This window comes from Haliotis cracherodii, unplaced genomic scaffold, assembly GCF_022045235.1.
Source record: "Haliotis cracherodii isolate W230 unplaced genomic scaffold, xgHalCrac1.p SCAF_2, whole genome shotgun sequence".
NCBI classification, from domain to species: Eukaryota; Metazoa; Mollusca; class Gastropoda; order Lepetellida; family Haliotidae; genus Haliotis; species Haliotis cracherodii.
The window spans coordinates 19,690,621-19,705,515 of record NW_027266275.1 but is presented as its reverse complement, the minus strand read 5'-3'; the positions used below and the strand labels follow the sequence as shown (position 1 = coordinate 19,705,515).

The window sequence follows — 14,895 nt, the reverse complement described above, 5'->3', positions numbered from 1 at the left end:
GAAGATTGACGTAGTTAGCGTTATATGAAAGACAAGCTTTCGGAAACAATATTAAAACGTAATAATGAGTAAACGCATTATTAAAAAAAAACGCTTTCACAGTCACATAGGTGGATATCATTATGTTTGTGTACTGTTTAAAAATGTAGCAATATTCCAGCTACATGACGGCGGCCTCCAAATAATCGAGTCACATCCAGACAAACCAGTGATTGGTATTATGAACAACATGTCACGCCTTCAGGGTACGGTGACACGCAATCGACCACGTCACTGAGCCTGGCCACCGTTGCATCTTACAACATCTTAATGGGGTCTCCCCAGTCCCGGAATCTCTACTGACAAGTCATAATGTAGTTATGCTAATTGGAAATCTAATGACAAACAGAGACATTAGTTTAAATACAGACTTTACCACAGCACAATAAACTTACACGTCTATGGTTGACTCCACACCTGAGAGGTCGGAGTATCATCTCTGGCATGCAGAAGAAGAGCCGGTCAAACAGAGGACAGACTAGACGAGGGTCCATGGTCTGAGGATCTCTGCGGCCTATAACATGTCAATCAGTATCTTACACAGAAGAAGAGCCGGTCAAACAGAGGACAGACTAGACGAGGGTCCATGGTCTGAGGATCTCTGCGGCCTATAACATGTCAATCAGTATCTTACACAGAAGAAGAGCCGGTCAAACAGAGGACAGACTAGACGAGGGTCCATGGTCTGAGGATCTCTGCGGCCTATAACATGTCAATCAGTATCTTACACAGAAGAAGAGCCGGTCAAACAGAGGACAGACTAGACGAGGGTCCATGGTCTGAGGATCTCTGCGGCCAATAACATGTCAATCAGTATCTTACACAGAAGAAGAGCCGGTCAAACAGAGGACAGACTAGACGAGGGTCCATGGTCTGAGGATCTCTGCGGCCTATAACATGTCAATCAGTATCTTACAAATGTTAAACATTTCTTTATATATTATACACCATTACAATGTGATGGTTTTAACACTGTTCTCCAAATAATGCGTTTAGTTTTTATATCATTACCATCCGAGTATCATAATTTATTTTACGACGTATTCCGGCTTACCATAGCGTGAGAAAACGGCAATACCAGACGTGGTACCCGTTTGGGAATCATTTGACTGAGTGAGTGATAGTTTTAGCAATATAATCATGGCGGGGGACACCAGAAATGATCTTCGCACATTGTACTCATGTGAGTAATCGAACCTCTGGTTTGGGTGTGATGAGTGAACACGTTAACCACCGAGCTAATCATAAATCTTCATAATTGTTTTTACGCCGTATTTTAGCTGTATTGTGTCGGGGGAAGACAGAAATAGGCTTCATACATTGAACCCATTTAGGAACCATACCAGTGAGTAAGTGGGTCGGTGAGTGAGTGAATGAGGGTTCATCACTGAAGTGGGGCGGTCGGGTAGCCTGGTGGTTAAAGCGATCGCTCGTCATGCCGAAGACCCGGGCTCGATTCCCGACATGGGTACAATGTGTGAAGCCTAGTTCTGGTGTCCCCCAACGTGAAATTGCGGGAATATTGCTAAAAGCGGCGTAAAACCATACTCACTCATCATTGAAGAACACAACTCACCCGTGATGAGACTGACGATCATACCGACGATGATCACCACGGCCATTGCTGCCGGAGTATAGTACAGGTAGGACAATTTGTACATCGGGAGAAATGGGTCCCTGGAAATACATAATCGATATTGTTGGTGCTAGAGTTTGATGTACAGATATTTGCGGATTTGTGTCTTGTGATAAAGGCTCAACAGAAGTATGATTGGGGATGTGTTTTTTTGTGGAAATATCAGAAAAAAAAGAAATTGTTCGTTTGACATTTTGGGTGTCCTGCGAAAAATGAGGTGTTTGTGTGTGTGAATCTGATGTTACTGTTTCCGTGACCCTATGTACTTCTTAAATTGCCAGCATAGTTTTTTTCAAGGTTTCCTTAAATGAAGTGAGTGAATGACATGTGCAAGAAAAGTGGAAGAAACAATGAAGCCACTCATAGGCTGTTTGACCCCTTGACATCTCACCTGGATCCCTTTGGTTCAACGGAACTGGTAAAAGGCGTAACAGTACTTGGCGTTAACGACGTCATTGTCGTAGTGACGTTCCAGTTGCATCCGTCAGTTGACGTAGGAAGCGATGTACTTGTACGCACAGCGTTGACAAAGGCACCAAAGCCAATCCAGCACATGAATGCTAAAGAGGTGAGGCAACCGACGACAGCTCCCTTAAATAAACACATCCAGGTATGCTTTAATTGCGATAACATGTGTTTGTTGTTAAACGTTGCACTGAGTCATATGATGACGATGGCTTATAATTATTCGAGTTTGGACCATAAACACAGTGAGTCATATAATGAGCGTCCCATTACAATATCCCATGTCGTAAGATGACATATCTTAACCAAGTCACTGAGTCTGACAACCCGATATACATGTACCTAGTTGCCTCCAACGACAAGCATAGGCTGCTGGATACCTACTCCAACACGGAACACCACCGGTATGTGTTCGGGGGATACACATGGATCCATCCTATTATTATGCATACTGTTTTAGAAAGTTGCATTGTAATTTTGACATAACAAAAACTAAACTGAAAGAACTAATTTGTTAGACCAGGCGTTAAATATGCATTTTGAAAATAGTAAACATTTTATAATGGCTTTATCACATGAACAATTCTAATTCTTCCTTGCCTTTTCCTATTTAAATAACTATTATTATTAATAACCATCGCTTAACGAAGGCACTAACGCTATTCAAACACGTGAATGCTAACGAGTTAGGGCATCCAGGTATGCTTGAAGTACGATAACACGTGTTTGTTGTTTAACGTTGCACAGTGTCATATTCAAGCTTTATGACGGTGGCTTATAAATATTCGAGTCTCGGTCAGACAATCCAGTGAGTGATATTATGAGCAGCCACGCTGATGACACGTCATAAACCGAGTCACCGAGCCTGACCACTCGATCCATTAAGTCGTCTTTGACGACCAGCATGCATGTTCGTACCTGTGGATCTACTCAAACCCGAAAAAATTAGATAAGAAATACGATCAATCTTTCAAAAAATTAAGATCAATCATCAACTCGATAATAAGCAAGCTGTTTTGCTAATATAGCATAAGGGGCGGTCGGGTAGCCTAGTGGTTAAAGCGGTCGCTCGTCACGCAGAAGACCCGGGCTCGATCCCCGACATGGGTACAATGTGTGAAGCCCATTTGTGGTATCCCCCGCCGTGATATTGCTGGAATATTGCTAAAAGCGGCGTAAAACCAAACTCACTCATTCACTAATATAGCATAAACAGTAATAACGAGCTGTTAAAAAGTGACACCCCTAGGCCTCTTCAAGTTTTATATTAATGCTATGTAGAAGAAAATACAAAAATAATTTCCTACCCGAGCGTTCGCCCATGGAAAGAACATTCCCAGCACAAACAGCCCGAACGTTGGGCCGTTTAGAATACTGTACACAGTGTACGATGCCTGAAAACAAGAGGCATTCTATGGTTAATTTTTTTTATGTTTTTATATAATGCTTATAAAAAATCCTTTTCCTGCCAAGTTAATTTTACAACTAAGTGGATAGAAATGAAATAGAACATACGTGTATAAAGCGTCAACAAGTCTCGATTACACGCCGAAACAGATTCCATTCCGAAAAAGGCAAAATAGGGATGAAAATTACATGAATGGCTCACACCAATGAAGACATCTACAGAGTTCTGCTTCATAAATACTGACATACATGACGCCTGTAACATAATGAGGTCTGGTCCACACAAACCACTTGTAGTTGTATAGACAAGAGCTCCTATCAGGGTTGGTCTCAGCTTTATGTAAACCGTCTAAAATGACCGCGCCGAGCAGTCATCGTCACCGCTCAATGTACAACGTGATTCATACTATCTATCTCCTATGTATATATACATTTGACGACGAAGGCATATTTACCTGCAGTACACTGCCAAGCTGAGACACCACGAAAGCAAGGGCAATTGCCAAACAACCGCAAATAATAACTGAAAATATAAATAAATTTCCTTTCTTCAATCGTACTACACATATCATTGTGAAGAATTAATGTGTGTAATGTACATTTTATTTGTAATTTCTATGACGCCGTTTTCATTTGTGAAATCTTGGAGATACCTACTTACCTATAACCCTGGAGAGAATGGCCATGCCTTTATCTGGGAGGTTCTTACAACAGAATGGCTTGATGAGATCGTGAGGGATCACTGCACCGAGTGCGTTCAGACCGGAAGACAGGGAACTGGATTAAAGCAGAGACGATGAATAAGATTAAAGGTAAATAATTAATTGTTAACTCATGTAAAAGGGTGATACAAAATTATCTGCGACGTTGGATGGGAGTCAGGTGTTTGGCTCGAACTCAAGCATTCAATATATCAATCGAGTAAGTGAGTGTCCGTTGAAGGAATAAAACTGTACCCAATAATAGAAAGTATACGAATTTTGATGCAATGATCGGAAGAAATTGTATCTGAATTTTTTTTTTTTAGCATTTTAGGATGTGGTACTAGTTTTTTTTAAATCTGTAAATCATTGAGTATAAGTTATGTTTGAGTGGCTAAATGAGAAGGGTCATAGAACGGGATACCCACCTGAGACTTCCACTGAAAATACAAGACATGAATATTCCAGGAATTCCATGGAGGTGACCCAGGATGTCCATCACAAAGAGAGGCACCAACTGTAAGAGATGGAAACAATATTAGAAGAACACAATATGTATTGTCATCGTGGACGAATCTAAATGAACTAACATTTGCATAAAGTTATGAATGTGATGTGATGCCAGTCATAAATATATGAATGTACCAGTACTTTTCCTTATACTGTTAATATACATAGTTTGAAGCTCAAGAAAGCTGCTTTTTTAGTGGCTAATGTCGACTTCCTGTTAGTCATTTCATTGGTCGGTCAAAGTTCGCGAAAGGTCGTTCTGATGACGTGACCTGCAATGGGATAGTCTCAGCAGTAGTGTGAACTTGTATCTGATTTTAATGAGATTGAGGTACCGGTAATATAAGCATGTGATTAATTCTGTTTTATTCATTTAAAAGCAATGACTGTTAATTGTTGAGCAAGTTTATCTCTGCAGCCATAATATATCGGGACAGAAAAACGAGAAGCCTAAGAAATAATCTACATACAGTATGTAGATTATTTCTTAGGCATCTCGTTTCTCTGTCCCGACATATTATGGCTGCAGATTATTTCTTAGGCTTCTCGTTTCTCTGTCCCGATATATTATGGCTGCAGATTATTTCTTAGGCTTCTCGTTTCTCTGTCCCGATATATTATGGCTGCAGAGATATACTTGCTCAACAATAAACAATATATATTGCATATATATGTGTATGTATGTATGTACTGTATGTAGATTATTTCTTAGGCTTCTCGTTTCTCTGTCCCGATATATTATGGCTGCAGAGATAAACTTGGTCAACAATAAACAATATATATTGCATATATATGTGTATGTATGTATGTACTGTATGTAGATTATTTCTTAGGCTTCTCGTTTCTCTGTCCCGATATATTATGGCTGCAGAGATAAACTTGGTCAACAATAAACAATATATATTGCATATATATGTGTATGTATGTATGTATGTACTGTATGTAGATTATTTCTTAGGCTTCTCGTTTCTCTGTCCCGATGCCCATCCCCATTCCGATATCTTTTTAATTGTGTCCTTGAATCCTATCTATAATTTAATATCATACATGTAGAGCCTACCTGATCTGTCTTGGTAACTAGCTTTTCAAAGTTGATAGGGTGGCAGTCGCTGTAGAAGGCAAACATGACGATGCCGATCATGCAACAAAGGCTGATAATAGCGATGAAACCAAACAGATTCAGGATCATTGCACTGCGTGGCAGAATAGGGTACACTTTAGGTACTGTATAATAATAATGTCATGGAAATTCATCTATGAACAGAAAACTACACTGACTGTCAAACCATTCATTGCCTGTGTGCGCTAGTTGATGTATTGTGCAAAAATAGTTGAATAGTTGACAATAACCAGCACTGCATAAATTCCCAGAATATGTTCATGTGTGGTGCCTCCATAGAAATACATGATATATGGACAAATGGTCTCTTGTTCGAAGGACTTAATTATGCCTCTGTTATGCTCAAAAGAAGTAAAACGACAACTTTATGACTCCCCCATGGTCGCCCTGCATTTTCCGTACATTTGTGACTTGGAAACACTTGGACATGATATGGCTCTCTGGACTTGGGCTTGATTACATCCATACAGCGACATCCAGAAGAAAGCTCCGCCTATCACAACCGACCAGAACGAGTGTCGAGTAGTCGGATCGAAGCTGAAACTAGAATGTGAAATAGAACATGAATTGCCATGCAATGTTATAACTATCCCAGTTTATCTGAGCTTAGCCTATTTCGTTATTATGACGCTTGGTGTCGAAGCATCACGTCCGTGCTCATGGGTTAAACAGGTGTCACACGTCTACGACCTTTGCAATTTGGGCTTCATGTCCACACTGAAGAAGGGTCTTTATTTGGGTGAAATACATCTATAGCTCACACTCAATCACTCAAAACTAAAGAAACCAACTCATGAAAGTTAATCCTGGCGCGGCTACCGGCGATGTTCCAGGCGTTCTGGAAGCCGCCCATGACGATGGAACCCTGGATGAGCACTGCCAACAGCCCGGCTAACATGACCAGTGCCTGGATGGTGTCTGTCCACAGCACGGCTTTCATACCACCCTGAATAATGGAGGGAACGTTTATTTAATGAATGTATTGTTTACAGTTGCTATTTGTTGTATTAATATTAAGTACAGTGTACGTATAGCTATTCTTATGTTGATACCTGGTTGATACATGCATTGTATAAGGACTTTATTTGCACTTCCAGACAGATAAAAAAGGGCCGTATTATTGTCACTTTAATAATAAACCAATGCTCCTTAAACGCCAATAAACCTAGGTGTTCATCTATCTAGTCTAGTATACAGATGCGTTGTTTACGTGTTTTTGTACCAGTATAGTGCATGGTTACACGCCACAGTATGATACAAATACGTGTTTACAGAGTAGTATACAGAGACATCGTTTACTTACCAGTGTAATATACATAGGCGTTGTTTACATGTTTACCTATCCAGTGCAGTATGCAGGTGCGTTGTCTACCTACCAGTGTAGAATGCAGAGACGATGTTTACGTGTTTATTACCAGTGCAGTATACAGGACGTTGTTTACGTGTTTACTTACCAATGTAGTATACAGAGTAACAACCCCACCAACTGCGCCAACCGATCCCCACAAAGAAAACCCAGTTACTGAAAATAGAGACGTTAAATATTAGGTATAACCCAGTCAGTTAGCATTCCTTTTGAAAAAAAACTAAGCTACAAAACAACAAATTCTGATAGTAATTCCTTTACTGATAACTAATAGGGATTAGAGTAGGAAAAGACCTCAAATACCTAGGGATAAACGTCTCAACAGGGGATGATCACCTGATAGATGACTAGTCTGGTTATTCAAATGTACGTTAAACTGGTCCCCGCCTCTTTATTGGTAGTTCCCCCGCAATTTTATGGAATACCCTTGGGCTCCGTACAATGGTAGAATGGTTCCAAAGCCATAGAAATGTAAAAGGAAAATGATTCTGTTGACTGTAGAAAAAAACAAACTGTAAACGTTTACAAAGTGATAACGAATAAAAACACACCAAACACTCGGGATTCCTTTGACATATAAGACAGAGGCTTGCTCAGACATGTATATACGAATGTGAGGATTGAGTATTTATCCCAGAAGTGGTAACCACTATCGAATGAGCATCACGTCATCACATGATTGTCAGTTTCTAATACTAAGGACGTGACTGTGTGTTTAGCAAACGCGTTGTCAAATGCCACAGCCGGCATATTGTAGCTGTGTCCCTGTAATGCTTATAGTCTTGCCCAGCTGCAAGGCCAATCGGATTTGAATGCACCAGCTACAACCCACGCCTTCGAGATACAATGACACGAAATGTGCAAGCAAGCAAACAAACAAAAGTTTTTGAGTCGGCTCTTGCGACAGGTACGAGGAACAGGGGAACTATTTTGACCCGGAATCCCACAGAGGTAGAACATTCAAAACAGTCAAATAGGATGTACAAGTACTATTGAACATTCTTAAAAGTCCCCTGGAGTTTCCTAAGAAGTCATTGCTTGGAGGTTACAGTTTGGTTTATAATTAAAATCTCTAGTGACCTATGTTCACCGACTTGTTTACATCGCATAATGTGTTTGCATAGATTCATCGGTATATGTGTCAACTTCAAAGCTTTACTAACCTTCCCTAAACAAATCGCAACAAACATACCAGTGACCAGGTACGTTGTTACAACCCCCTAACCCAATATAATTATAACATTAACAATAACATTTACTTAACATTAACCTTCATTAACGGTTCTTAAAAAAATATACCGTTACTTGGATTCGAACCTTCACACACCGCTGGACATGGCATGACAGTCGTGTTCCAACATATTGATACTACCGACATATAACTTCGCCCTGCGCACTGTCGACCAGTGCACACAGCTCGAGATCGCATTCAATTATATAACTTTATACCGTAGTCAGGGGACTGTTTCGGTTCAGTAGTTAGAAAGAAAACACTTTTAACTCCTTTGATGCCGGTTTGTATACTGTTACATCAACTGTGTGTATGCTGCAAACGTACCTTGATTCAGTGCGAGAGAAGGTGCATACAAAACAAAGGACATGTATACAATCTGAAACGAAACGCAACCGTTATAATGCGTATTTCATTAACACTGTGTTCCTAATTACAGTTAAAATATGTATTGCACATCTTGATAAGCATAAATGACATGTTAATTCAGTTTATGACCATTTCATGAAATGTTGAATAAACTATAAAAAGACGGTTTATTAACGTTTACTGGTCCATTGAAATTATGTATCAATCTATTTTTCTTTAATGATGTCAGACAATAATATTTTACGCAGTTTACATACTGTCTGAACGATGAAAGTGATGGAGGCGATAACGCGGACTGGTTTGCTGAATCGCAGCTCTAAATACTACAATTGAAGAAAACATACATGTGAGTGCACAATGAAATAAATATGATGGAAAGTAGCATTTGAGGCAAGAAAGAAACTATTCTGTCAACATATATGTTATCTTCCAAATGACGAATTATGCTTGCGATTATTAAAAATGGTTGTCATGTGTCTAAACGTGAACCATTAAACACATAGTTACCATTGTATAAATGTGTTTAGAAATCTATGATATTGACCATTGAGGCAAGGCATTTGGTGAGCATGTGAGTTGACGGAATACAATATCACGCAATATTATGCCAAAAGACGAATCTCTTTGCACCTGAACATCAAAAGTAAAAACGATACCTGGGAACATGGCGAATAATACAGATTGATATATGAAAACAGGTTATTTATAACTACCACCAGTTTGTTAAAAGTCGTTTGTGTAATCTAACATAGTATTGAATAAATGTTTGCGTTTTACAATAACGAATTTCACAGAGACTTCATGCCTTTCAGCGCACAGACTTGCATTCAAACAGATTATGTATATATGACTGTGGTACAAAAAACATTCATGCATTCACGATGTTTAATACGTGTCATACAGCAGATTCTTTCATTGAGACTTACCTCAAACATGCTTGTCAGGTTAAGCTTGTAAAAGAATGGAATGAAAATCTGGGACGAAATTGCGATGGCAATAATGAAAGCCAAACATATCCACCAAAACATAGTAGCATAGATGTACATCTCAGCCGGTGCCCCCAACAACGTCAACGCAGACATAAACGTTGCCGTTAAAGACATCGCTACAGGTAGTATGTACATTTTTCTGCCTCCCATGAGGTATTCATCGGAGGAAGATCTGTTTCTGTCCCTGATGGCGTAGAAGAGTCCAATCCCTGCCGATGTGACCAAAGTAAGTCCGAAGACGACAAAGTCAGGGACTGAAAATGTCTTTTTCTTCCCAGTGTAGATACTGTAGTCTCCAGACATTGCGAGCAACTGTTTCTCAGTCTATTTGTCGCGAATGATATATGAAGTAAAAATATATACAATATAGAGACTGTATTAGTAAGATCTACTTGACTGAATGTGTCACAATACACTGTATTTGTAAGAACTAGACGTGTACGAGTGGCTGAATGCTCATCCTACAAAAGGCGGTAGTCGCCGTCAGTAGGCTTAGGGCTTGAATACTCTAAGAAAAAGTTAGACCCATCTTGTGTTGTATATGAATTGACACAAGCAAGTAGTGTATTTAAAGTCGTGGCCATACACCGTATTCTGTACACGATTTTCTATCCACTAGACTGTATGACAAGTAAGGATGACTTCAAATTTAACCTTTCCTTTATGATGACCAATATTTCAACAGCTCAGTAAAGGTTTAATGGTACGTAGACATGTAGAGGACTTTCACAAACTTGACGCACATTTGAAATAATACTGATACAAAGGCTCATTGACTCTGCTGTCGACCTGACGAAACAAAACGTACCGGCGCATAAGGATATTGAGTTGTTTCCATAATTAGGAAACATGATTGTTGAAAGACCTTTCGTTGATTTGCTTTATATTGTTCTGTTAAAACGGTTTGTGGTCTCTGTGTGTTACCACAGCATTCTTTTTGTAATATTTTGTTTCATTTGACTTGTCTATGATCTTGAAGATGGACACTTTAGGTCACCTGCCCTGAAAGACAATGTGAGCTTCTGTCGTCACAAGACGTGCATAGTCATCGTCCATATAGATGGCTTTGTGTGTGGATGTATGCTACTATGAGGGGCTTTGTTCAAGGCATGAACAATGGAAATTATATATGGCCACCAAACAGCCATCTTTGATTTGGAAAACAATATTCATTTAAAAGTGTTCTCCAAGATCTAAAAGTTGGTGGGTGTTTGTTATAGACATCTTGATCGGAAATCACGCATGGCTGCCTTTTGTCAGCTTAGATTTATAAAGACTCATTCACAATCTATTTAAAACATTTTTTGTAACAACAAAATATAACTAAAACCATTTATAGATACATGAAACCCAAAATTTATTATTTGGGGCATAATTACAAACAATAAAATGCATCAATTATATCAGAAATATACAACGAACAAGTTGATGTGTTACACACAGGCATTAAACAGGTAAATAGATATAGACATTCTTCGTTTAGCTTTCGTAACAAAACTTGAAACAATTGAATGCTCAGTGAAAGATATAGCTAATGGTTCAAGGATACATTGCATGTAGCTCATAACCTATCTACTTATTCCTATTCTTTGCCATGGAGAAGATGGGGCTTCAATAGAAGGCAAAAGCCTCAATAGATACATGGGCAGTAGGTTTTCTATTTAGTTACGAAGGTTGGTTGGTTGGTTTGTTGTTTAACGCCGCACTCAACAATATTCAAGCCATGTGACGGCGGTCTGTAAATAATCGACTCTGGACCAGACAATCCTGTGATTGACATCATGATCATCGTTCCACGCAATTGGGATACCATGACATGCATCAACCAAGTCAGCGAGCCTGACCACCCGATCCCGTAAGTCGCCTTTTACGACAAGCATAAACGCCTTTAACGACAAGCATGGGTTGCTGAAGACCTTTTCTAACCCGGATCTTCACTGGTCTCCGTTCAGTAAATATGCATGTTCATTGATTGATCTTCGTATATTATTATTGGCTGACAATAAAAATAACAACATCGGTTTTATTATGGATGTATACTAACAGTGTCTTGAATGCATGACTTGTAATTATGATATGAAGTATTTTGGTGTTAGTTGTAAACAGTTATTTTCTATATTGTGCATACTTTGTTAGTGACCGTTTAAATTCTTGTTGTATTTGTATGAATATATAGGAAACGTGTGAAAAAAACTAAACCCATCTGTGACAAGATGACAAACATGTGACAGTCGTTCATATTTGATCACGAGAAGGTCATGTATGTTAACGCTGTCAACGCAGCCAAACCTGTCACAGGAAAAGGGATATCATATACCTATTTTTTTTTTCATTTTTATCAAATCATAATATACATCGGTACAAAAAATATAGTCATTACTTTATTACCTACTGAAAACATGCATCTGGCGTATTCCTCAAGGAACGTCTTAAGATTACCGAAGGTTTAAGATGATACGTTACAAACGTTGTCATGCCTCACTCCGATCAACTGCGGAAATCCTCTACAAAATTGTAAAGAAACCATGTGTTCACCCTACGTGTGTATTTAAAGCAAAATGAATGTGTATGTCTGTACTCACTGAGATCATTCAAACACGTGCGTGTTGTTATACTGAATACTGTGAAAATCAAATAATGCTTCCCTATTTGTCGAGATGTATCGGACAGTTCACCGACACAGAACTCCGAGGGGTCTCAAGAACGATACAGTTGGTCTACTGGTGGATACACTGGTGATGGTATAACCATAAACTATCGTATACCCTCGGCCGAGTAAACACGTATTTACCACTTTCGTTCATACATTCACGTCTGATATAGGTGATTGAAACGGACATATAATATTCACAAAACATATTCACTTGAGCCATAAATAGTTTACAAATGCACAGGGGAAAAGAGACGGCGTTGCCTTAACGAAATCTTTTAGAAATCAATTACATTTTGTCCACCGGACTGTGATAATGAATTTCAAAAAGAGGGTGGATTAGGAACATTATGATATTACATTTAGTTATTATTTTGTTCTTGGATCTATAAAACGTCACGGGTACCTCGGTAATATGTTCTACATGTCATGAGTTATTAAGAGAGAATTAATAGTTATACGTAAAAGCCTTATATCGCGTGGAGGTTAAGTTAGATTTATTTGTAGCCGGTGTTGTCTTCCTCAACTGAAACAAGTCTTATACCAAAGTATGCATATGACGTTTGACGTTTCATATTTCAGTATTTTCGCCCGATTTGAATGTGGCTGACAATATACTGTGCAGATGGTTGATCAGTTTCGTTTTGATACTGTCTGTGTTGAACACGATATGTAATACTCAAGTCTATCACATAAGGGATCTACATAACAGTTTGATCCGTTATGCCTTGTGATCAGTTTCAGGCAAGTAAAAAGCTGTCTAGTGAAACAGTGCATGTCATCGAACCGCAGTGGTCAGGGATATTTCCTTTCTGGTCCTATGTAGTCTGATGTTGATAATAGAGTAAAATCCATCTGGCCAGAAGGGGTACACTGGCCGCTGGAGATGATGACCGATAGTCTCGAAATCTCCCATTCGATGTCGCTAAGTGTACAGGCCGCGGTATATTAACCAACTGATTTTGTATAGGGCATCGATACTTGGGGTTGACTGCCTACCCGTTGGTTAGTGTTCCCACAAAAGTTATCTAAGTGCAGCTAGCTCCATGTTACTATTCACGGTGTAATTTGGAACTTAGGGGCAACAACGAAGTAAACCGAATCATGGAAATTTCCTTCAGTTGGTATGACTCTCTTATGCCTGAGGTTAGGGTAAAATTGCAGATTTCAAGGAACATAAAACAAGTGAGAGAACAGAATCAGAGTATAATATTTCGAACCGAACTCGTTCAGTTAGAATCTGTGATTCAGTTTTAGTACGCGTACGAGTTTGGTGAAACTTTACACCAGGTACGACAGTGAAGGTGAATCGTACCCACTGTCGTAGGATTCTGGCACTCCTAGTCGACGCAATTTCTAAATAAGGCAAGGCTATAATACCAATGTATTATTACGTCGTACAAATATCGCAAATAGTCAACAGGTCTGCTCCGACATTCTACACCAACAATGGGAATAAAGGGATGTAAGACTGAAAGAAAAATGTATGTACTTCATCAATATTGATTCCGATAGAAGTAATTGGTGGAGTATATTATGGGAGATTTTTATGATGTTACTGACATTTACCATCTTTTGTTCGCATTTTCAAATGTTTTGGGGTGTATTTTTAAATCTATTATATTTTGATGTTACTGACAGTTCATGAGGTGCTTTTTCCTCGAATATTGAAATTAATTGTTTTGAAGGTGTGTTTTTTTATATCTATGGTATATCTGGTATTGGGAACACATGTGACACAGCTCGAAACTCCTGTGAGGAGATTATGTATGTAGGTTTTGCGAGTTACTGTATCGGTGTTTACTTCGAGCGCACCTTTTGAGTGGTACTATTCCTGAAGTGAATTTACTTTGTGCGTAGGTTTACCGTGGAATGGTAAGTATGTTCGATTTGTGCACAGGTTGTGAGTGGCAAGGAACTGAAGTGTGTTCACTTTGTGCGTAGGGTAAACTCTCCTCAGAGGTTTTAAAGGAACATGGACGTGTTAACTGTAAATGCCATTCGGAACAGGATAATGTGTAGTTTCTAATCGGAATCTGAATAATTGTTGGGTGATATCTCACAAAGCTTCTCAACAAATATCCATGTTTGAAATTGCCTACAGCTTTGTGCATTGAACCCACATTCATGTTCTTTAAATAGTCATGTGATATACATGTGTAGTAGAAAACCAAAGGCTCTCCCACTTCCACTGAAATGTGCACCTTCACCTCAATGAGAACGGTGACCGTCTTCGACTGTGTACTCATAGAAATATATCTCCTATTCACAAGAACTCATCGTGACCGGGAAAGACTCACAAAGGTAGAGTTCACAACCGACTGTACTATACGGGAGAGGGTGAGCGTAAACTGTTTCTCCGTGCGTATTTTGTCACTCCAGGACCAGCGTGGACAACACTGACCTTCAATC

The 14,895-nt window shown here is 39.2% G+C and overlaps 1 protein-coding gene across 1 annotated transcript; it reads right to left on the bottom strand.

The window, feature by feature from the left end:
- Positions 1 to 849: 849 nt before the first annotated feature.
- LOC139469920 (sodium-dependent multivitamin transporter-like) lies at positions 850 to 10,149 on the bottom strand. The gene is made up of 14 exons (XM_071252278.1): positions 9,771 to 10,149; positions 9,102 to 9,167; positions 8,803 to 8,854; positions 7,333 to 7,400; positions 6,670 to 6,824; positions 6,281 to 6,421; positions 5,819 to 5,951; positions 4,677 to 4,765; positions 4,209 to 4,324; positions 4,003 to 4,070; positions 3,448 to 3,534; positions 2,067 to 2,266; positions 1,616 to 1,716; positions 850 to 929 (listed from the first exon to the last, which is right to left on the bottom strand). The coding sequence occupies exons 1-14, from the start codon at positions 10,134 to 10,136 to the stop codon at positions 850 to 852; spliced, it is 1,722 nt and encodes a 573-aa protein (XP_071108379.1). The 5' UTR covers positions 10,137 to 10,149.
- Between the last annotated feature and the right edge of the window lie 4,746 nt (positions 10,150 to 14,895).